General features: G+C 34.2%; 1 protein-coding gene across 1 annotated transcript in view; it reads left to right on the top strand.

The window, feature by feature from the left end:
• Positions 1–24,481, top strand: part of COL24A1 (collagen type XXIV alpha 1 chain) — a 299,775-nt gene that overhangs the window by 110,899 nt on the left and 164,395 nt on the right. The window contains 5 exon segments of the mRNA XM_054566926.1: positions 589–642; positions 11,064–11,117; positions 12,300–12,344; positions 14,991–15,044; positions 16,429–16,473. Of these exon segments, the coding sequence (XP_054422901.1) occupies positions 589–642; positions 11,064–11,117; positions 12,300–12,344; positions 14,991–15,044; positions 16,429–16,473 (252 nt within the window).

The raw sequence follows: 24,481 nt of genomic DNA, 5'->3' as shown, positions 1-24,481 counted from the left end.
AAGATGTTAAGAAGAGTTCAAAGAACATTTGAGGAGGTAAGTATTTATAGACATTTATGGGAATGTTAGGATAAGATAGTTGAGTTAGATACAAAACTGATTAAAACCTTCTATATTAATCCATAACCTTTGGAGTTATTTTTCTGACCAGGTAGTAGTTATTTACCTCTCTACCGAAAAAAAACCCCTACAACTTACCATATAGTTAGTTAACAGTGAGTCTAACAAATTAGCTTCCCATGATCCTTGGTGGCTCTGAGTCCCATATTGCATTGAAAGGACCTGTTATGGACCTCTTGCTTTTTCTCCAAGTTGTAGATGATTTTTTAATAAGACTCCCTCTGTCTTAGACTGGATTAGAGGTCTGAGGATTGTTTATGAATCCCTGATGGAACAAGCTCCATTTTAGTACACTTTGTAAATTTAGTGTTCCAATGTTAAACTACCTAACATTCTATAATACTGAGTTTTTGAGAAGTACAAATTGCTCCAACTGGGTGTGAGAGAAAGGCAAAGGGGATTTTTATATGCTTAATAGATTTAAAGCAATTTGCTATGGAATAAACTTTTCATTTTTATGTTCCCTAGGGTTTTCCAGGTGATATTGGGATTCCTGGACAAAATGGCCTTGAAGGATCAAAGGTAAAAAAAAAAAAAAGTATGATAAGTATAGTTTTCTTATCTCACATTTCAATGAGTTGGTAGAAAGAAAAAGATTTTAGGAAATCAGAATAATTCTGGGTATCTTTGTGCTGTCTCAGAAGTATTTAATAAACATTGTACATCTTGTTTCAAAATAATCAGGAAGTAATTTGCATGTCTGGTTCTTTTGGTGCCCTTTGCTAAGTTAGAGTATCTCATCCAATCTTTTGGGTTCAGGTCATTAAAAACTATCTGGATTGGTTTGTGCTTAGATTAGGATGACGTTATTTGCAAAACACATAAATCACTGAAAAAGTATTTTTTTTTGAAGAGGTAAAAAATCCTAAGAAATTACAGCATGCAGTAAACGGACGAGAGTGTTCTGACCACTAAAACTCTTTGTCATATGTATGTACATATAGGGAAAAACATACTATATTAAGGATTTAATTCTATCCATTGTTTCAGGCATCCACTTGGAGTGTTAGAAACTATCCCCCTTGTGGATTATTATATAGTACTGCAGTAAATGTTTTACAGACATCTCATCTAATCTTCACCACAGCATTATGCAGTAGATATTCCCATTTTAAAATTGGTTAAGTTATTCCCTCACAGTCATGCAACTATCAAATTACTTAGCCAGGACTCTACTCCAGGTATAATTTCAAAGTTTGATCTCTTAACAACTTGGCTTTGGATTTAAATTGTGGAGGACATTAAGTACCATGCTGAAGAGTTTCTATTTCATCCCTGGGCATCATGAAGTAATCAAAGATGTTTAAGTAGTAAAGAGTCCTTGGTGATTTATGTTTTAAAAGTATACTTCTTGTTTCAGAACGTAGGAGGCTATAAATAGGAATGAAATTGAAGGCAAGGAGATGAGCTAGAAAATATTAGAAAAGAAATTATTGGAGATCTGAAAAAGGACATTCATTCAGTCAGCAAATATTTATTGGCTGCCTTTTAACCAAAAACTGTTGTGTTTGGCCCTAGGGCTATAAGGATAAAAAATTCTGATCCCTACTTTCAAGAAGCTTACAATCTAGAGAAAGATGTGCAGGAAAATCTTGGTATTAATCATATGAATGATATATAATATGTAATACTGTATGAGTATAGGGTTAGGGGACTCAGATTACACTCTATAGAGAAGGTACCACTTGAGCTGACATGAATGAATAGGAATTTGCAAAGAGACCAATGAGAGGTATGGCATTCAGGAAAAGGAACCTTGTAAGAGAATGCAGTTGCAGTAAATATTTGGAACATATTTATAGTAAAAGTCACTCATTGTTTATGTGAAATTTGAATTTAATTGGGCATCTTGTATTTTATCTGGCAACCCTACTGGCCACCTACGAACTTTTCCTATATACAGCCATGTTTCCTCCCTACTGTCTGTCTCCACAGAATAATTCTGCTTCCTCTTCAGTATTCAGATTCCACACATACTTTGCATTAAACCCACTCTTGATTCCTGGATGACCTTCATGCCATAAGTTATCACCTTCATCATCTTTGACTCAAAACTTCCTTTCTTTGCCCTTAAAATTATTTTCACTGCCAATGTTGTAGTATTGGCCCTCTTTATTTTTCACCAGGATTAATGTAATAGCTCTCCACATATTTTTCCTACCTCCAGTCTGGTATTTCTTCAAATCTACTTCCAAACTGCAGGGGGAATAATGTTTGTAAAGTATAGATCTCATCCTGTCACTTTTGTGCTTAAATCCTTCAGTAATCTCCACAGCTCCTAGGTTAAGGCTTATACTGCTCTACTTGCTACATGTGGCATCCCTGTTCGGGTGCCAAATGAGAGGGGTACTCCATCCCTCAGAACCACCACGGATGAAGAAATAAACTGTACCAGACATGATTTACCTGTCAGGAGAGGGGGTGGCAATACCCTCCAGTGGAGAATGCCCTGAGCCATTCTCCTTAAGTAGCTTTTATTGAGAATGGATAAGTGCAGGGGTATACAGCATGCATGCAAAGTTTACCAATCAATGCCTAAAGGCTATATTTACAGAAAACAGATAGAGATCAAAGATAACAATTGAAGGAACACAGAGATTTGCCTCAGTTCGGGGTCTGGTAGACAGGGTGATGCCTATTCAGCCCTAAAACCTGGGAAAATAAACTCATCCTGTGCTCAGACCTCAAACGCCACTACTCATTAACTCAAGGGAGTTCTTAGCAAAGTATGTTTCATAGGATTTTACACAATCTTTTTCCAGGCCTAACTGCCCCTGGAACGGTCTGATCCAGATCTGGGCTGTTCCTGCCTCTAGTGTTGTTTCAAGCCTGAGCCAGGTGGGTGGAGCAGAGCAGCCAAGAGATAAGGAGACTCTTTTCAGATAGAATGAGGACTCCGGCCTTGACAAAGCTGAGTGGTGAGGGTCTTTTGCCCCTTCTCTGTGTCCCCCAAGTCCTTCCCGAATGGCCCCTATGCAACTGTGCCTGTCTTAGGTTGCCCCTGCCACTGAGGGGTCTTACCTGTCATCGACTAACCAGCCATCCTCTGGGGCCAAGCAGGATGATGTGAGGGAGGCAGGGGCTGCTCCTCTGCCAGGGAGACAGGTTTTGTCTCCTCAGTGGCCTATTTTCCCAAGGCCTCCTTGCTCAGCTCCAGCCTTGGGGCCATCTTGCCTGTCGGTGAGGCTGCAGTCCCTGAAACCAGGCAGGACGGTTCCCAACAGTTACACAAAGTTCTTTATGACTTACCCTGTAGCAGAAAGAGTACATGATGAAATAATGATAAAAAGTGTACTATAGCAAATACATAAACCAGTATCATAGTCATTTATTATCATTATTAAGTATTATGTACTGTACATAATTGTATGTGCTGTTATTTTATATGGTTGACAGTGCAGTAGGTTTGTTTACACCAGCATCACCACAAATATGCAAGTAATGTGTTGTGCTATGACTTTCTGATGGCTACAATGTCATTAGACTACAGGATTTTCAGCTCCATTATAATTTTATGGGACCACTGTCATATACATGGTCCATTGTTGACCACAACATTTTGTGGCACCTGACTGTAGTTAGATTTAGCATCACTCTTATAAAAGCATCACTCCAGCTAAACTGTTAGAATGCCAAGCCATGCCTTCCTGTCCAAATCTCATGGCTTTCTGCATGCTATTTTTTTTTTTTGGTCTGGATATCACTCTCCCTTCCTGTGCGCTACTTCATCTGGCTAACACCTCGACATCACATACCACATTGTCCAAAAAGCTTTCCCTGCTCCTCCCAAATTTAATTGAGATATCCTTTCTCTGTATTCCTGAAAAAATTAAAACTATGAAACACTTATCTTCATATATTATAACTGCCGATTTGCTTATATCTCAATCAGACAGTGAGGTTTTTGAGAGCAGAGACTAATTGATTTTATGTATATCATAATAATCATAATAATATCCATAGCACATAATAAGATAACAATAGATACTGGCCAATAGATAATTAATTTAATGACTGTATTAAAAGTTATTTTGGGAATAGAAACAATACACCTTGGAAACTGATTAAACAAAAGTGATGGGCGAAAGCGAAGTCAAACAAAACTGAGAGTCTGACTTGGGTTACTGGTTCCATTGTCTTAAATAGGGAACTCAGGAGCAGGAGCCAGTTTGGAGGATGGGGCAGACAAGAAGTTTGGTTCTGGGTACATGTAGCTTGCAATACCAGTTTGACATGAAAGTAGAAATAACAATGGTGAAACAAGCTTAAAAGTAGAAATAGTGACATGAATGGAAGTTGGGATAGAGATGTGTAGGGAATGGAGTTATAAATTTCTTATGTCTACTTTTAGCCCTTCACCAACTATACTCAGGAACATGAACTTGAGATATATATGTATCTCACATTCATGTATCCATTTATTTAATAATCCATTTATTAGCGTTTACTGGGTTTCTTTTATGTGTTAGGCCAAGTACTAAATGTGGGAGTATAATGATTTTTAAACCATGGTCCCTTCCCTGGATGAGGTTATAGTTTACTAAGAGGTTTTTAAAAGTCACAAAATGTTGTTAGAGTGCTGTATAGAAGAGTTGGTGAAATGCTGTGAGAGCCCAGATAACTGAGCAACAAACTTTGCTTTAGGAAATTGGTAATTATTTAATTGAACTTAATGTTGTTAAGTGTGTATATCATGCTAGGTGAAGAATCACATAGCTTCCTCAATTCTTCCCAGTTTGGAAATTTTATTTCTCTTGAAGCTTTGTCAGGAATAATGTTGGAGAACAAAACCAAACCACTGACTTCTTGGATATTGTTACAATAGTGATCTTTAAAACTTCCTTCTCATTACTTCCTTTAGTGTTGGAATTACAGTGCCTAACAGTGGGACAAAAGATCTGAAAACCAGCTATTTTCCAATGGGTAGTAATTACTTCGTGGATTACTTTGAGCTTGTCACCTCATCAGTACCGACCTCATGAACTGATTTTATACACATCACTGAATTTTCTTTAGAGATAATTTTATCGAAAGAACCAGAAAATTTTAAAGGAAGAATATTATTTTATGTTTTGTATGTTGAGAAGGATCTGTGTATGTCTTTCTTTTTTGTCCTTACTGTTTGCCTTAAAATTGTTTCTAGAAACAGAAAGGACAAGCAGAGCCAAACACACTGACCCTATTAGCACAATGTATTTCTTCAGTTGTGGACACTTTATAATGGAAACATCTTAAAACTAACTTTATTTTGATGTACATATCTTGTTTGTAAAATGGGGACAGTATAAATTGTTAAAGTTCTGTTGAGGCCAGAGAAGATAATCAACAAGAACAAATTGGGTTCTTTCCAGAGCAGTTTGGCGCAGCTCTAAAAAAGCCTTTTCTTTTCTCTTCATTTTATGCCAGTTGACTAAAAACCTCAAACTAAGATTAGAAATTTGTGTTAATTATGGCTCTATTAATTGTGGAATTCTGTGTGTATATAGAAGTACATGTGTATATAGATATAAAACATACATCAGCAAGTCTTCTTTAGTGCTGAGCTACCCAATTGGCAATATGCTTTCAAGTATCCCATAGCACTAACAAAACCACATCCTTTGCTGTTTACTTAAAAAAGTGAGTGCCCAATGAATATTCTATCTTCCAGTAAATAGAGAAGTAATTTATTTGCTGCTATAATGGTTTGTATTGTTGCTTTGGCTATAGAAATAAGAATGGTAAAAAAAAAAAAAAAAAGGGCTGTTATTGTTTGTTATATAATACCCCTGATAAATTATTAGAGAAAAGCTATTTGTGAGGTGATGTTACAGAATACATGGAAATAACTTTTAATTTTTTAAAATCCCCACCTGAAGATATGTTTATTGCTTTTAGAGAAAGAAAGGAGGGGAGGGAGGGAAGTAGAGAGATATAAAGGGGAAGAGGGCAGAAGGGAGAAAGAAAGAAGGAGCGAGGTGGAGGAGAGAGAGACAGACATCAGTGTGAGAACATCTGTTGGTTGCCTCCCATATGCACCTGGCCCAGGAACCTAGGTATGTGCCCTGAGCAGGAGTTGTGCCTGCAACATTTTGGTGTACAGGATGATGTTCCAACCAACTGAGCCACCGGGCCAGGGTGGAATAACTTTTACATTAAATTATTAAAATATGTTATGTGTTTACCTGGAGAGAAGTGTGCTAACTTCGCAAAAGGTAAATAAGTAACTAAATATTTCTTAGATCACCTGAATCCAGCCCTGAAGATTTACATTCCGTACACTTAGGATTTTATACACAGATTCCTTATATCAACCATTTTATCCTCCAACTCAATGAATATTTCTGAGCTGACTAAATGCTCATTGAGTTTGTACAATGGGGAATGTACTGTGTTGAGAAATATTTATTAAATTTATTAAGCAGTTACTTGAAAACAAGATCAAAACATGATCTTCTGTCTACTAAGAACTTGTAATCCTCTAAAAACATGAGATTTCTGTCATATGCTTCCTACTTAATAAAAAGTTAAGTAGGAAGCACATGATAAGTGAATAATAAACCCAGAAGAGCGAATAACTTATATTGTAATTTTTCTGAGAAACTTCTTAGAAAAATTAGGATTTGAGTTGGATATGTTGGGTTTGCCAAAAAGAGCCAAGGGACAAGAATCTATGCAATACATATAAAATGAACACAGGGATGAAGGGCAGAAGTAAACCCACCTGATTTAAACAAAAAAAGTTAGGAAGAAGATTGTGATGGACTTTAAATATAAAGTTGAGATGTTTCAATGCTAATAAAACCCATGGAAGACCTTTTTATTGTGGTAAAAACACAGCATGAATGTCGTCTCTTAAAATTTTAACTGTATAGTACCATTTTGTTAACTATATGCATGTTATTGTACAGTGTAGGTCTCTAAACTGTTTTTATCTTGTGTAATTGAACCACAGTTTCCATTTCCACTTCCTCCATCCACTTGTGACCACCCTTCTACATTCTAGTTCTGTAAATATCATTACTTTTGATACTTCATGTAAGTAGATTAATTTGTCTTTCTGTGACTGGCCTATTTCACTTAGTATTAGATCCTCGAGGTTCTTCTATGTAGTAGCATATATCAAAATTTCCTTCTTTTTTTTTTAAGGCTAAATAGCAAACCATTGTCTAGTAGTCCAAAAGCCCACATTTTCTTTACTCATTCATCCATCAGTAGACATTTCATATGTTTCTACCTATAAACTCTTGTGAATAATGATGGGAGTGCAGCCATTTCTTTAAGATCCTGTTTTCAATTCTTTTAGATAAATAACTGGAAGCAGGATGGCTGGATCATGTGGTAGTTCTGTTTCTAATTTTTGGAGAAAACTCCATACTGGTTTCCCTAGTGGCTGCACCATTTTACATTGCCACCAACGGTGCACAAGTTTTCCAATTTCTCTATATCCTAGCCAACACTTATTTGTTTGTTTTTTAAATTATAGTAGCCATTCTAACAGGTGTAAGGTGTTGATTTGCATTTCCCTGATGATTACTGTTGTTGGGTATTTTTACATGTACCTGTTGGTCACTTGTATGTTTTATTTGGAGAAATGTCTAGTCAAAATTCTTTATGCACCCCAATGTTCATAGCAGCACAATTTACAATAGCCAAGTCTTGGAAGCAACCTAAATGCCCATCAGTAGATGATTGGATCAAAAAATTATGGTACATATACACAATGGAATACTACGCAGCAGAAAGAAAAAAAGAAGTACTAAACTTCGCAACAGCATGGATGGAACTGGAGAGCATCATGCTAAGCGAAATAAGCCAGGGGGCGAAAGACAAATACCATATGATCTCACCTATAAGCGGAACCTAACCAACAATGCAAAGAAGCAAGGCAAATATGACCAGCAACACTGAAAGGAAAAGAAATCAACAGAGACAAGAGGGAAGGGGGGGCAGGGAAAGGGAAGGGAAGGGGAAAGTCAAGGAACATATAGCAAGGACTCATGGACAAAACCAAAGGGGAAGAGCTGAGGGAGGGAAGGTGGGAGGGGGCAAGGGAAAGAGAGGGGGGAAGGCAGAGACAAATGTATTTAAAAAGTAAATAAATTAATTAAAAAAAAATTCTTTATGTATTATTTTAGTTGGGTTATTTGGGTTTTATTTTTGAGCTATAGGATTTTCTTATATGTTTTATATATTAAACCATTATCAGACTTATGGTTCACAATTTTTATTCTTTCATTCTATAGACTATACCTTTTCACTCTGTTGATTGATTTTTTATTAACTGTGTAGAAGTACAATATTTAGTAGTCTATTTTGCTTTTGTTGCCTTTGCTTTTGTGTCACATCCAAAAAGTAATTGCCAAGACTGATGTTAAGGAACTTTCTGCCTATCTTCTAAGAGCTTTTTGGTTTCAGGTCATATAAGTCCTTAATTCATTTTGAGTTGATTTCTATGTATGGGTAAGATAAGGGTCCAATTTCATTGTTTGTCACATGGATATCCAAATTCCTAATACCATTGGTTGAAAAGACTATCTTTACCCCAGTGTGTAGTCTTGGTATCCTTGTTGAAGACCATTTGACTGTATATGCATGGGTTTATTTCTGGACTCCTTATTCTTTTCCTTTGGTCTATATGTCTGTCTTTATGTCAGTACCAAAACTTTTTTATTGCTGTAGCTTGTAATATGTTTTGAAGTCAGTAAATGTGAGGCTTTCGGTTTTGTTCATTTTTCTTAAGACTGTTTTGTCTATTTAGGGCCCTTTGTGGTTCCATATGAATTAATAGGATTGTTTTCTATATCAGCAAGAAATGCCATTGACATCCTGCTAGGGATTGCATTGAATCTATAGATAACTTTGGGTAGCATGGGCATTTTAACAATATTAAGTATTCCAGGCCATGACATGGGATGTCTTTCCATTGTCTGTGTCTTTAATTTCTGCCAGCAATGTCTTGTGATTTTCAGTATACAAGTCTTTTCACCCTTTGGATAAGTTCATTCCTAAGTATTTTATTCTTTTGGATATTATGATAAAGTAGACTGTTAATTTTATTTTTTAGTTGTTTGTTGTTAGTATATAGAAACACAACTGATTTTTGTATGCTGATCATATATACTGCAAGTTTGCTGAATTGGTTTATTCACTTTTTGTAGGATCTTTAGTATTCTCTACCAGCAAGATTCTGTTGTCTGTGATCAGAGTTTTTACTTTTTCCTTTCCTATTTGGGTAACTTATTTTCTTTTTCTTTCTTTTTTTTGGGGGGGGGGGGCTGAATTACTCTAGGTAGGACTTCTAGTACTATGTTAGATAAAAGTGGTAAGAGTGAGCATCCTTGTTTTGTTCCTAATCTTTGAGGAAAGCTTTCAGTTTTTCGCTATTGAATATGATACAAACTGGACTTTTAGGATGTGGCCTTTATTATTAGTTTGTTGAGATTTTATCATGACAGAGTATTAAATTTTGTCAAATGCTTTTCTGCCTTAGTTTAGGTTATCATGTTATTCTTATTCTTTATTCTGTTAATGTGGTACATGACATTGATTTTAATATATTAAAAAATTCTCACACCCCAGGTATAAATCCCATTTGGTATGGTATATAATCCTTTAATGTGCTGTTGACTTAGTTCTGCTCATATTTTTTTTTTTTGAGGACTTTTGCTTCTATATTCACCAGAGCTATTGGCCTGTAATTTTCTTTCCTTGAAGTGTCTTTGTCTGGCTTTGGTGTCAGGGTAATGCTGGCCTCATAAAATGAGTTTGAAAATATTACCTCCTCTTCAATTTTTTGTAACAGTTTGAGAAGGACTTACATGAATTCTTTAAATGTTGGGTAGAATTCTACAGTGAAGTCATCTGGTTCCAGGCTTTTTTTGAAGGGGTGGGGGAGTTGATTTCTGATTCAATATCCTCAATAGTTATAGGTATGTTCAGATTTTGTAATTCTTTTTCGTTCAGTTTTGGTAGGTTGTATGTTTTTAGGAATTTTGCCCTGGCTGGTGTTGCTCAGTGGATTGAGTGCCAGCCTGCAAACCAAAGGGTTGCTAATTCGATTCCCAGTCAGGGCACATGCCTGGGTTGCGGGCTCAGTCCTCAGTACGGGGTGCGCAAGAGGCAACCACACATTGATGTTTCTCTCCCTTCTCTTTCTCCTTCCCTTCCCTTAAAAAAAAAGGAATTTTACCTTTTCCTTCTACGTTATCCAACTTGTTGTTTTATAATTGCTGATACTCGCTTCTTATGGTCCTTTTATTTTTGTGCCATTAGTTCTAATTGTCCCCTCTGAATAGAAAACTGTTGCCATGTTGAGAAGGATCTATGGGGTGTTTTCTAAAAAAGAAGGAATTTTTTTAGTTATTTTGATCGATTTTTATTGAGTGAGCATTTGATTTTTAACATGCATTTTGATTTGCAATTTCTTTTAATTTTGAGACTTTTAATCATGTTCAGGTTGTTACTTTCTTCTGTAAATTGCCCTCTCTTTTTTATGAGCTTGTATAATGAAGGGAGAGTAATTGAAGAGCATTTAGTACAACTGATGTATTCCAGGCTCTGTTGGTCTCTTAACAGATTAAAATTCTATAGATCTTGTCCATCTGTTTTCAGACTTTGTGAATACTCTATTACATACTTATTGTACTATTATCATGTTACCAGTGGTACCATTGCTTTAAATTTAGAAGTACTTTTTCTGAAAAGGTGTCTCATTGAAGAATAACATACTGAGCAGATTATTTGAACATTATCATACTGTTTGAAAATACGTTTATCCTGTTTCCCTGCTTTTTGTATGCTCTGTAGTTTTCTGTTCATCTACTCTCCTACACCATTTTGATAACTTCCTAATGGGAAATAAATGGTACAAAATAATATTGCCTATCTTCAGATTAATGCTGATTGAAAAAATGTTAATTAAGCTAAAGCTTTTATTGTGTGTGCTTGTATTGCTTTTATAGGGACTCCTTGGAAATAGAGGGCCTCCTGGACCCCCTGGTCTCAAAGGAACACAGGTATGGAGAAAATAAATATCCAATCAGAAAATTTTTAATTCAGTCTTTCCCCTTTTAATTTTTGTGGGACATTAGTTTTTGCCTAAGGAAAACTTTGCTTTAGTGTAGACTATTTTTGCTATAGAGGATTTCAAATTACCATTTTGTGCTAGCAGTTACGGAATGGGATTTGGAATTATTTTACAGTGTTGTGAATTCACTAAGTGACTTATATCAGTGGTCTCCATGAAATGACTGAAAAATCTGAGCCTAGAATCCCACTTGTATGTAGTAGAATGTATAGGTACTATTTGTGTCTATTTTATATTTGTAACCCAATGAATTATATTTTAACTAAATTGTGAACTGAGCAAAATGTTTGTTAATCAAATAAATAGAATATATAATTCTAGCAAGGTCTGTATATATTGTTCAGATGTGTTAACATCAACTTTTTATTTGAAGGTGAAAAATCAGTATATTTAGAAAACATGTTCAATAAGTGGAATAAAAACATGTATTACCTTTTTATTTTCTTAAAGAATAATGTATAAAAATTTAGCTTTAAAAATTTCAGCCCTGGCTGGGTGTAATTTAATCTGTTAGGGTATCATCCTGATACACCAAGATTTCATGGGTTCTATTCCTGGTCAGGGCACATACAAGAAGCAACCAATGAGTACATAAATAAGTGGAACAACAAACAGATGTTTCTCTCTCTCTCTCTCTCCCCCTCTCCCTCCCCCCAGCCACCCCCTTTTGGTCTCTAAAAAATCAATTTAAAAAATTCCTTGTTTTTTCCTATGTTCCTGCCTCTATTCTGTATCCACTTATACAGTTTTTGTATGCGCAACATTTTATATTTTATGAAATTACAAGTAATTTGACCCCAAGAATATTGGATCTGTAAATTAGTCAAGAAGAAAATGTAGACATTAACCCCATTTGGTATGAATAACACTGTCACTGTTACTCACTCTCAGTGTTCTATATACAACATATTATTTACCAATTTAAAAATAATCCAATAGTACATGCCTTCTGTGGAGTAAATGTGGGGTTATCACACAAAAATTAATATACAAGAAAAATCACAGAATTATTTTCATCACATTTCAGAATGAACTTCACATTTCAATATAAATAGAATAGGATTTACATTTTTAAATACTTCAGGCTATGATATGTTCTGATTTTTTTAAGGGAGAAGAAGGACCAATTGGACCCTCTGGAGAACTGGGGCCAAGAGTAAGCATCATATAAATAATTTTCAAAAAGCACTTCTCTTAAAACAACTGTTCTGCAAATGTTTTCCAATAGCGCCAAATTTTAAGTTATAGCAAAGGATAAAAATGAAAGGGAACCGTAGTCATACAATCCCCCCAAATAAAATAGGCCTATAACTGGAATTTTCCAGGGATATTTTAAGTGATGTTATGCCTCGATATATTTATTTTTTCCTTCAGCAGTCCTATGGTCTTAGTGAATTATCCAAATTATTCATAAGTTTCTTGAAATGTAATAGAAAGCTAAATACCTTAGCCATTTTATTAATATTCTGGGAATTTATGTTTTCTAAGTATGTCAGTAAATTTATGGAAAGTTAATAAGATGTATTTTCTGCCAACTTCTTTTTCAGATGTGTGGTAATATATGAATTACTCATTTTCCATTTCTGAAAGTAAATTTTTTAAGAATTTGGGTATGCATGACTAAAGTTTACATGATCATGAAGTAATTAAGATTTGCACATTACATGTGTTTTAAGGCATAATGAGACTCACATAAAATACATCTCATTCTTTTTCTTGACAACATCATAACACACAGGTTCTTAAAACACTTAAGGAGACAGTAATTATTTCTTTTGCACCTTTACCTCACTAACATAGATACTGCCACTATCTCATTGTTGAAAAAGAAAGATTTTGTGTTTTATTTTTTTGTGAGTTTCTCTGGGAAGATTGAATTGGAGGAGACTTTCCACAAGAGTCTACAATTGTTTCTGCTCACTTCCCTGTATCGATGCCATTTACTCTGTCTTCTGTTACTGTGGACAAACAGGCCATTCTTCTAGCAAGGGTCAAAACTTCTACTTGCTCACTACAGATATTATCAAAGCAAGAATCCTGATTGAGCAATTCTCCCCACCCTCTCCTGCATAATAATTTTCTTCTTTCTAATGGATCAACCCCATCAGCATACAAACTTGCCATTCTTTCTTTCATCTTAAAAACAAAAACAAAACTTGTATTGATTTCAGTTTACCTTCTAAGTGTTCCCTTTCTCTCCTTTGCTTTTCAGTAAAACTTCTCAAAAGTATTGCCTATATATGCTCTTTCTAAATTTTCTCCTCACCCTATCTGCTAAAACCATTTTGGTCCGCCCCCTCACCCACACTCCAAAACAATAATGATCTTATGAAGGTCATCAGTGACCTTCAGGTTGATGAATTCAATGATCATTTCTTAATCTTCATATTACTCAATACTTGTATTCTTCAGCATTTGATTAGATCACTGTCACCTCCTAGAAACATGTTGTTCATTTGCATGGTCTTCCTCCTGACTCTCTGGCAGCAAGTTTGCATATTTTCCTAATTTCTTCAAACAATAAATTTTGGAGTGTTCCAGGACTTTGTTTGTAGATTTCTCTTTTCTGTCTACACTCAGATAAGCTGGTCCCAACTTATGGCTGGTGATTTTCAAAATTTGTATGTTTCTATAAGAACCTTCTACCCCCTGAACTTTGGACTTGTATAACTACCACATGATCTCTCCATTCAGATGTCTAAGAAGACTATCAAGCTGAAGTGTCCAAAACTGAGCTTGCAGTTTACCTTCCAAATCTGTTCTTGCAACAGTCTTCCTCATTTTCTTTGATCCCTTATTCAGCTTATCATTCTTGAATTAATTCTTGACTTTTCCATTTTTCTCACATTTTACACATGACCTGGTCAACAATTCCTGGAAGATCTGCTTTCAGACTATGTACAGAATCTCACACCACTTCTCACAACCTCCTCTTTTACAGTCTTGATCTACGTCACTGTCATCTCTTGTTTGGATTATTGCAGTAGACTCCTCTTTGAATTCCCTGCTGCTTCTCTTGCATCAAAGTGATCCTGTTAAAACTTAGATCATGGCACTTCTCTTTGCAAAGCTTGTCTGAGGCTTCCTGTCTCACTCAGAGTAAAAGCTAATGTCCTTTCTGTAGACTATCAGACCCTACGTGATCTGGTTTCCCATCTCCCATTCTCTGCTTTGACCTTGTCTTCTTGCTGATCTTCTCTGTTATTCTGCTCCATCTGCATTGACTCTTCGTGGTTTCTCCAACACAGTAGGCATATTTTTCTCCACAGGGGCTTGGCACATGCTTGTTAGAATTCTGGTTAGAATTCTAACCAGAAGAATTGGCACATGTCTTCTGGTTAGAATTCTCTCCCTTCAGATATCCATGTAACTACCCTTTCTTAAAATCTTCACTCAACTGCCACCTTCTCAGTGAGGTCCTCCCTGGCAATTTTACCTAAAAATTCAATAAAACTCCTTCAACAGTTTATATCGCCCTTCTTTACTTAATTTTGTGTCCTTCATGTTTACCACTACCTAACATGCTGTGTATTGTGATTATTTTTTAAAAATGATGTATCCTCACTAGAATGTAAGCTCTGTGAAGGCATGTATGTTTAGTGCACTCCTCCATCCCAAGCACCTAGAACTGTGAATGGCACATACTAGACAGATGTTATAGAATGAATGGGTAATGAGTATGATAAAATAAAATTATCAAATAATTTTGCTTTATCTCATAAAATAGTCTGAATTCTTAAGAAACTTTTAAAAATGAGAATGATTAAAAATATCTCTTGGTCTTTTTTCTGTACTCTTCTAGGGAAAACCAGGTCAAAAGGGTTATATGGGTGAACCAGGACCAGAAGGCTTAAAGGTAAAGCAACTGACTTTCTTACCAGTTATAAAGTATAATTTTCAAAAAGATAAAATAATTTTATGAAAATATGAAATGAAATGTCAAAGGTTTCATTCAACTCAATGAGAGAACCAGTGATAATGTTAAAACTGATTCTAATAGCACTTGAAAAACTATATATTATAAATTACTTCATAACTTTTCAGTTCAGGCTACACAATTACAACTGCTCAACAGCTATGTGTTAGTGGCTACAGTGTTATCCAGTTCAGTATAACATTTTACTACTCCACGTTGCAATATAATTATTAACTTTTAGATAGCAATTGATAGCTTATTCCCCTATTTCAGTAAAAACAAACAAACAAACCAACAAATAAACAAACCATACATCCTGTCAGATTAACTATGTGTCGTGCCCTGAACTTGATCTCCTGCCTTTCATTAATCTATTTATACCTTATTTCAGCCTTTGCTTATGCCATTTCTCACCACCAAAAATGGCTCTTTCTCATCACCAGTATAACTGTTAGCCACCCTTCAGGGCCAGTTCAAATGTGGTTTCATAATTCATTATTTGAAATCATTAACATTTGGGTTTTCAAAAGGTAATGTGATATTTACACTGTATTTTACCTAACATATCAACAAGCTGTGGGACAGCACACCATAATTAGATAGATTAATATTTCTTTGGTGCAATGTGAGGATATTCAGATTATCAAAATAAATCAAGGCTGTGAATAGTCTTACTCAGATCAGGTAAATCGTTGCTGTGAAATAAATTCAGGTTAGGACATGTTTGCCACCAAATGATTTGTGAAAATCGTTGGTTTTCAGAGCTTTGGGGACTGTGAATCGTGGTTATGATCTTGGCATTACTTCTCTAGTGAAGCCAGCTCTAACTGTACCAGCGCACAGGGTGCCTGCTCCTATGCTCTCCTTTACTACTTACCTGTCTTGTGTATTCTGCTCAGCTTGGCATTGTGAATACCTTACTTCCTGGAGCAAATAGAGCATTCCTATGGGCAAGGGCTTTATTTATATTCTTCATATCTTCCACAGTGCCTACCATCTGACTTCTGCAGAGTACACCTCAATGAATATTTTATTTTTAAATTTTATTTGTAGAGGTGTTTTAAAAGTGATTAAAAGTCCTTAATAGAAGGATGTAATTTAAGAAAAATGTTATTATTATGAGTGAAAAGAGAAGAGAGACCATATTCAATAAAAAAAAACTGTCTAGTGAACTGTCAACCTAGTTTTAAATAACTGAGATTTCCTTTGCCTTTTGCTAGGTTATAACTAGATAATTATACTAAAAATGAAAACATAAGCAATATCATGAATACTCTTGTTTGAAAAATAATGGTTTTTGCAACTTTATGTTCTTTGCTAACAGGGAGAAGTAGGGGATCAAGGAAACATTGGAAAGATTGGTGAAACAGTGAGTTTATTTTATGATCTTTTATATTTTAATCTGTAAGCATTTTTAGGAATCATGCTAGCCATAATCAGTATTTATAAAATTCAGAATACAATTCTTATCCACAAAAAATTTAAACTCATGATATGACAAGTAAAACCTATTTTATATACAAAAGAGGAATGAGGGATAACACAATGACTAATATTTTTTTATCCAAATATAAATTATATTTATGAACTCAGGAGTATTCTTGTTTCTAATATTTGATCTCTATTTTTAGTTCTGATCATGTTTCGATCTTAATTTAACCTTAACATTTTTCATTAAATGTTACAAGTTTTCAAACCATAAAAACAGTTTAATAGTTTGAAGATACTTTTCTTTAAATTTGAAAGATGGAGTAATGAATTAAAATGAACATTATAATTTCTTTCCTCAAAAAATTTTGACTTTTTAAAATGTACATTACTACAGAAGTAGGGGGTTTCATGTTATAGCTGAGTCATATATGTTACAAGCAATTTTCTTTTCGACAATGGGTAAAGCCAGATAAAATATTCTCTAACAAACGAACCTATATAACATATATAAAGTGTTATGTTAAATTAATTCAAATGAATTTATTCACATAAAGTGCTGAGTTGTCACAAAGCAGGAGATATCAGTTAATAGGTTAAATGAGCAAATTCAATTTCCTATAATCTATCTTATGGCATAAATAAAATTAAAATTAAAAAAATATTTTATAAGTTCAAGTAATTAAATAATTACATTTTCTTGTGCTATAGTAAAACAGCAATACATTCTGACATTCTTAGTTTTTGTCATTAATTATTAATAAAAATTGAGATGCTCCATTTACTCTTTTTTTTTTAACCCTCCTGAGGACATTTTGTTTCATTGCTTTTAGCGAGAGAGAGAAACTTGATTGTGAGAGAGAAATATTGATTGGTTGCCTTCTTGTATGCACTCTGACCAGGGATCAAATGTGCAACCTGGGTATGTGCTCTGACCGGGGATCAAACTCATGATCCTTTGGTCTATGGGACAACGCTCGAACCAACTGAGCCATACAAGCCAGGGCCCATTTACTCTTAAAATATCGTTGCCATACCAATTAATTCTGAATATCTGAAGGTAAATTTTTTTGTTTGTTTGTTTTTTTACTGAGAAGGAGATTTCAATGGTGTATTTACATTAATTAGATTATTCAAGCCTTCTCATCAAATATGATTATAACTCATATTTCTCTAAGGTAACTAAAAGAAATTAAACTTTGTCATTTCAGAGTGACAAATTGCTTAAGAAATATATATAAACTAGAAATAATAGCCAAAGTTGAAATACCAATGAAGAACAACTTCTGTGTTATTTATTTAATAGTGTTGCTCTAGTTCAACACAGTGTGAGAACCTGTTGCCAGTGCTGTCCAGAGAGGAACTCGACTGTCTAGGCAGGCGATGGGTTTCTGTTAGTGGGGAGAAATTAACATTGATTGGTCATTTGCTATCATTTGTCAAGGGATGTTTCCTATTATGGCATTTCATTTAATTCTTAATGTGAAAAGACGCATTTTGTTACTTTGCTTTTTGAAATGAGGAAACAGAAGCACACTAAGTAACCTGTTCAAAGTTATATAGCTAATAAATTACAGAACTGAGAGATAAACCCAGAGCTCCAAACTCAAAATCCAAAGCATTATACCATGCTGGGGATTTTGCCCTCAGCTTTATTGAGGTATATTTGACAAATAATATCATAATTTGATACACATATACATTGTGAAATGTCCCCCCTCAAGTCAGTTAATGTAAGAAAGAATATTTTAATGTTAGTTGAACAGCCACTTGGCCTAGATGTTGTAGAGAGGTTTCAAGCATCAGATAAATTTTCAAACAAAAGGACCTTTCCAAGTTTGAGAATCTGACATTCTCATTAAAAATGGGAGATAAAAGCTTTTAAAAATCATTAGTGGCTATATTGAGTTAATTAAAATATATAAAATGCCTAATGAATATTTTTGGCTCTAGTAATTACCAATTTTTATTTTAATTAAATAGTTCATCAATAGTTGATGTGCATGTGTAAGTCCTATATAGGATCCCATTATGGAATCCTGATAGGATTATTGTTCAACTGAAAGTAACAAACCAAATTCTACCAAACCATGACAGAGCATGAATCAGAATGGGGAAATAAATAAATAAATAGATAGATAGATAGTTCATCTAATCCAGAGTTCTGTTAAAACAAAACTCTTGAGATATTGTAAGATATAGTTGATCTTCGTAAGATCAGTCTTACAATTTTTGGGATAGCTAAGCTAAATTATAATTACATGGCTAGATTTAACTCTTCCCAATCTTTAAACAAGAATGTAATTGCCCTTACCTGGATCTCCTCCAGTTTTGTTTCTTTCTAGATTTATACAAATTAGAAGCCAATTTGTAATAGAGCAGGCAAAGTGTAGCAGTCCCATCTGTATTTCATGTCTGTAAAAACCCCTTAGATTTATTTACTATAGGTGAATAATTAATTTCTATAAATGTTCCCTAAGTAAGTCTTTGATTTCAAAAGATGTCCCCTTCTTAACCCTAATATTCTTTTTTTTTTTTTAAACAAATAAACTGGAATTATCCCACCTTAATTGCGAGGCCTCTCTGACTTTAACTTTTTAGGCTGAAAATATTTAAAGAGGTGCACAAGGAAAAATAATGTAGTTTTTCAGTATTGGTCAAGAGACCAGAATTATAGATAGACATTAGAACAGCTTTTTCTTTTTTTTGTAGGCAAGAATATTTTAATAGAATGTCTAGCACTTAAAGACACTTTCATAGAGTGATTCAGCATCTCGTTATTAGAAGGTTTAGATTACTCAACCATTTATTCAGTAGATATTTATATTTGTATTCAGGCATATTGAATATATGGTCCCTGCCTTCCTGAAATTTCTGTAGTCTATTAGAGGTTTGACATACATTTAAAAGTAATTTTAAACTGTGATACATATAACAGAAGAAAAGTTTAAGGGACTATGACAAGGGTACCAAACTTGGATCAGGAGATGAAAAAAAAAAAAAAAGACTGTTTTGAGGAAATGACATAACAAGTTGTGACCATAAAGAATGCTGTAAGGTAGTGAGGGAAGAGGGGGGGAAAGAACATTCCTGGAATGTGCAATATAATACATTTGCCTCCTTTGCCATTTACCATTTTTTTAAAAAACCACCTAGTTTTTCTAAATATTTTTTCTCAACAGTAAAAAGATGAAAATAATTAGTACCTTATAGAGTTTCTTGTGAGGATTGAACTTGAGAATGCATTTAAAGTACTTGTAACAGAGCCAGTCACATAGTAAAACCTTCAAACTTGTTAGCTGCCTTGGGGGTTGTAGTTATTGTTATATGTGACCGGCCTAAGTGGGAAAGCATTTAGCTGTTTGGCGGAACTTAAAGAAAGTGGGGGTGATAGACTTTGGTGAGCCACAGGAAAAGCAACATGAAATGATATTAGTGAAAGAGGCAGGAGCCAAATCATTGAGGGCCATGTTTATTACTTTGGACTAGATCCTAAAGTTGATGGAAAATCATTGAAACATTCTAAGTAAGCCAATGGCATGATTTAATTTGTGTTTTAAGATCACTCTAGTTACAGTGGATTGGGAAGTTGGTACACAGCTGTGAGGAGCATAAGCAGAAGAGGGTATCCAGTTAGGACGCCAGCGCAGGAGTCTAAATGAGAGAGGAAGATGATTTGGGCCAGGGTGATTGATGGCAGTCGGCACAAGAGAGGTGGATATATTTGAGAAATATTCAAGGTAATAATTTTGGACATAGGCTCCAAAAATGGAAGGAGTCTAGTAAGTTTCCAGCATTTAATAGGCCTTTGATAACTAAACTATTTATGAATTATCAAGAATATTATGGAAGCATAAGGAATTGGTATCTGATGTCTAAAAATAACTTCAATTCCAAGAATCTGTGGCTCTTTTCTAAGAATTTTAATGTTTTTAGTCTTCCTTTCGCCTGCTGATTTGGCTTCTTTTCTCTGGCTGTCCTCCAGTTTCATTAAGTCTTTCTGGAGTTGGAGCAAACAGAACTAGACTAAATATTTTAGAGTCCATGGCTCCACAGCCTTCTCATGAGCAGTACAGTAACTTCTGCTATATTTTCTTTATTGTCGATACTCAAAACCATGCAAGCTTTTCTCCCTATAACAGTCAGCTAGGATGCCTTTGGGAAATCACTTTTAGGATTCTTTTCTGATCTGTTATTTTAATTAGAAAATTTGGATTTTTTTTTTCATAAAGTGACCTTGATTGTGTTAAGTTTCAGTTGCCACTTTTCTGCCCGCTTAAAAAGATTCTTATGATTGTCTTACAGTCTGGCTACATTGATTGATCTCTTAAAATATAATCCAGCTATTTGATTTCACTTCATTTATTCCTTAACTTATCAATTTAGCAAGATTTCATAAGCAATCTACTGTGTCCTCTCTGTTTTTCTGCCTGCCCTCTCGTGTGCTATTGTATAGTAAATGACTGATGAACAGAAAGGAAGAAGAAGAGGAAAGGCCATGGATAAACCTCAAAATCAGGTACTCCACTTCTCACAAAAAAACCTTTAAAATTATAGAACTTCCAGTGGCTGATTCTAAACTGGTTTATAAGCAGTTCATTCAAGACCAAACAGAGGTGGAGTCAGAGGAGGAAATAAAAAAAAAAGAAAAAGAAAGAAAAGTTTGTTTATTGGTAACCTATCGTCTTTTTCAATCTGGAAACAGCCCTTGTAATGTAAGCCTTATTGCCATTCTGTAAGTGAGAAAATTGAAATTTACTGAAGTTATATGATTGTTCTCATTCATACAGGTAGTGAACAGTAGACCTAGTTTCAAATTTGAATTTTCTACTTCCAGTTCCAAGGTTCTTTTCTCTGTGGCAACCAATCATCAGTTTGTCCCATCTTTAAATGGAACCAAGGAGTGCATCTTTGGAAATCAAGGGTTAGAAAGATTTGGGAAAGGACAAAATAAAATTTTACCTTGCAATCTCTTAGGCCAACCTGACAATTAAATTTTAAAATATTGTTGAATATTTTTAGTTTCTGGGAAGTAGTGAAACAAAATTTAATGTATTTATAATGGAATCAGGAAAGATTTTGAAGTATCTGAAAGAGTATATTTTAAAAGTGTTCAATATAAAACCTCATTTGATACGTAGTTAGTTTTGCTGTTCTCTGGAATTACCATGAAATTATTATCAGATATAAGTTGGTACACATTGATTTTATTTAATGAGTTTAATTTTTTACTTTCATTAAAAACAGAATGCTAGCTTTGATGGGCCTGTCTAAATTATTAAAGTGACTTATATTTCCTTGAGAAAAAGTCTCAGAAGCTGATGTCACCATTTAGCCAAACAGGAAGAACAATGTAAACTGCCCCTATATAGGGCATCTGTAGTCTCAGTGCATTTATCTTTAAAAATGCTATCTACCCACTCCTGTTGTCAAGCTGCACAGACCAACAGCTTCAAAGCTGCTGTATATCTCCTACACAGCAAGGAGTGGAATTTTCTCAATAGAAAGTTACACTATATCTACATTCACGATATAGTCCATCATGAGGATGTTTACTGCATATGATAAAAACAGCTATCATTTACTGAAAATGTGAGATATGCCAGATACTGTGCATATATTGTATAATTTAATCCTCACAAAGACCCTGGGAAATAAAAATTATTTCTATTTTATACAAAAGTAAACTTAGGTTTCAGAGAAGTTAAGGAACTTATCCAGGTGAGATAGCGAAACAGCAGAGCTGGGATTGAAAGGAAGCTATCACTAACTGCTCCATATCAATCCACTTCTTAACAGTGATGTGAAGATGTCCAGTTGTCTTTCTAATGAATATATAATGTCCTGTTATTACTGTATGAAATTAGAGATTTTTGGGCCCCCATGTACCGCATTGTGGCTTGAGAAGCATCTCAAAAATATGGATGTGTTAAAATTATTATGCTTTAGGATTATGTATTTGACATTTATCATCTTTGTAATGTGTAAAGAGCATAACTTATTCAATTAAAAAACCATAGTGAATTAATTTCACTATAGTATTAAGTCTATGAAAGTGTAGAAAATTAGACATGTACATCAGTGACATCAAAAGGGATGGTACAGAAAATATATGGACATATCAGTGGATATGAACTGAGAAGAAGTAATGACATTAACATTCCAGGTAAATTGAAGCAAAGTGAATTAAATAAGATAATTCTACTAAAACCTACTGTTCTCTGAAAAGCAGGTACAGGTAACTCTATGGTTAACTATTACTTTATAAATGAAATGATGATAGTTTTAAATCTGAAACACAAGAGATTTGTCAAAGAAAATGAAATCAGAAAATTTCTAGGAACAGTTGAGCTGCTTCAGAGGTGGAAGATTTCTGAGTTCCTTGGGCTATAAGGTATTTTCCTGATATTTATGTTATCTCTTTGTAAAAGACAAAGTAAATAACTAGGAAAATAACAAATACTGTTAGATGTGATCCTATAGAATCTTTTTTCTACTGCCATGAAGTTGAAGGGTATGGGAAAATTAGGACTACAGAAAACTGTTCATATCACAAAATCAAATGTGGTAAGAAATAGACCAAGATTAAATAAATCACACGTAAGTCGTTATTAAAAGGTAACCAAAAAAACTGAGAAAAAAAATCACATGCTTATTAAGATAAAAAGCTCAAAGGCAAAATTTCTACTTATGGAGAAAATGAATGGCATTACATGATGCCATGCTATAAGCCAAAATCACAGATGTTACTGAACACCAAACATGTCTCGGACATATTAATAGCTTTTATACTTTGTTAATTATGTTTTTATTTTATCTTTACTAAATATGCATTCAGTTATTTTAAAAAAACTAAATATTCTAGGAAAAAAGCAATATACAACATCGATGGCATAATATAAGGAATAAGATATTTATCATACTAATTACATTAAAGAATAATAAACAAGAGTACCCTTACCCTTCGTAGTCTAATAAAATTTATCAATGTTCAAATTAGAGTAGCAATAAACTGCCCCAAAGGAATCAAGTAAAAGAGCAATTAAAATGGAACTTTGTGCTTCCAAATACAAGTAATATCAGTCTTTTTCAGATGTAGACATTTAGTATGCTTTCTTCTTGGGGAACTAAAACTACTAACCTTTTGACTAAGGAAACGTAACACTTTTCTATTTTAGAATTGATAGAAATTATTTTTTTAGTTCCTTTGGTTTTCAATGATTTACTCCTAAAAATTATTTTTAAAAATCACATTCAATATAATTCTGTATTTGAGCCAGGGATGTGAAAATCCAAATTCAAAGAGGTTTAAAGATTTTATCTTCTAATTCGAAGTAAATAAATTGTCTACAAGTATGTATGTCTCACATGTTTCTTTTCATCATATATTTCTGGGTTCTGGAACATTACTGTCATTTTTCATAGCCAACTAAAATGAAAGACATGGGTAAACATTTCTTTATTTATTCTGTTATTTAGAAGATGCTTGTTAAATACTGTGTGCTAGAGATACAACTAAATTAGGCTTGATTCTCAAATGATAGCTATATCATTTGGAAAATGAGTAAATAATTATATACATTAATTTCACCAAAACATTAGTTCTGTTCTGTAAAATACTCTAAGAAAAACAAGTAAAAGTTGTTTTGACACCTACCATAGTGATATATATGTTGATAAACTCTGGCATTGTTTGGCTAAAAAACAAGTTACTGTTCTCTTAGGCAGGGATACTACAATGTGGCACTCACAGCTTTTGAGAAAATGGCAGCTCTAAATTTTTTATAGAGAAGGAGTCTAGAGGTTGGCACTTTGGTTGGAAGGGTGTGTTAAGGGACTTCCCTTAAAGCTATGTTGCACTCTTTGGTTTAAAGTATATTTTTATCTGATAAGTATAAAATTATACTCATTATGTTTAGTTTCTGTTTCATGAAATTATTGTTCTATCA

Source organism: Pteronotus mesoamericanus, unplaced genomic scaffold, assembly GCF_021234165.1.
Source record: "Pteronotus mesoamericanus isolate MK-2021 breed Mesoamerican mustached bat unplaced genomic scaffold, CSHL_Meso_final contig_181, whole genome shotgun sequence".
NCBI classification, from domain to species: Eukaryota; Metazoa; Chordata; class Mammalia; order Chiroptera; family Mormoopidae; genus Pteronotus; species Pteronotus mesoamericanus.
This window is presented reverse-complemented; position numbering and strand designations above follow the sequence as displayed.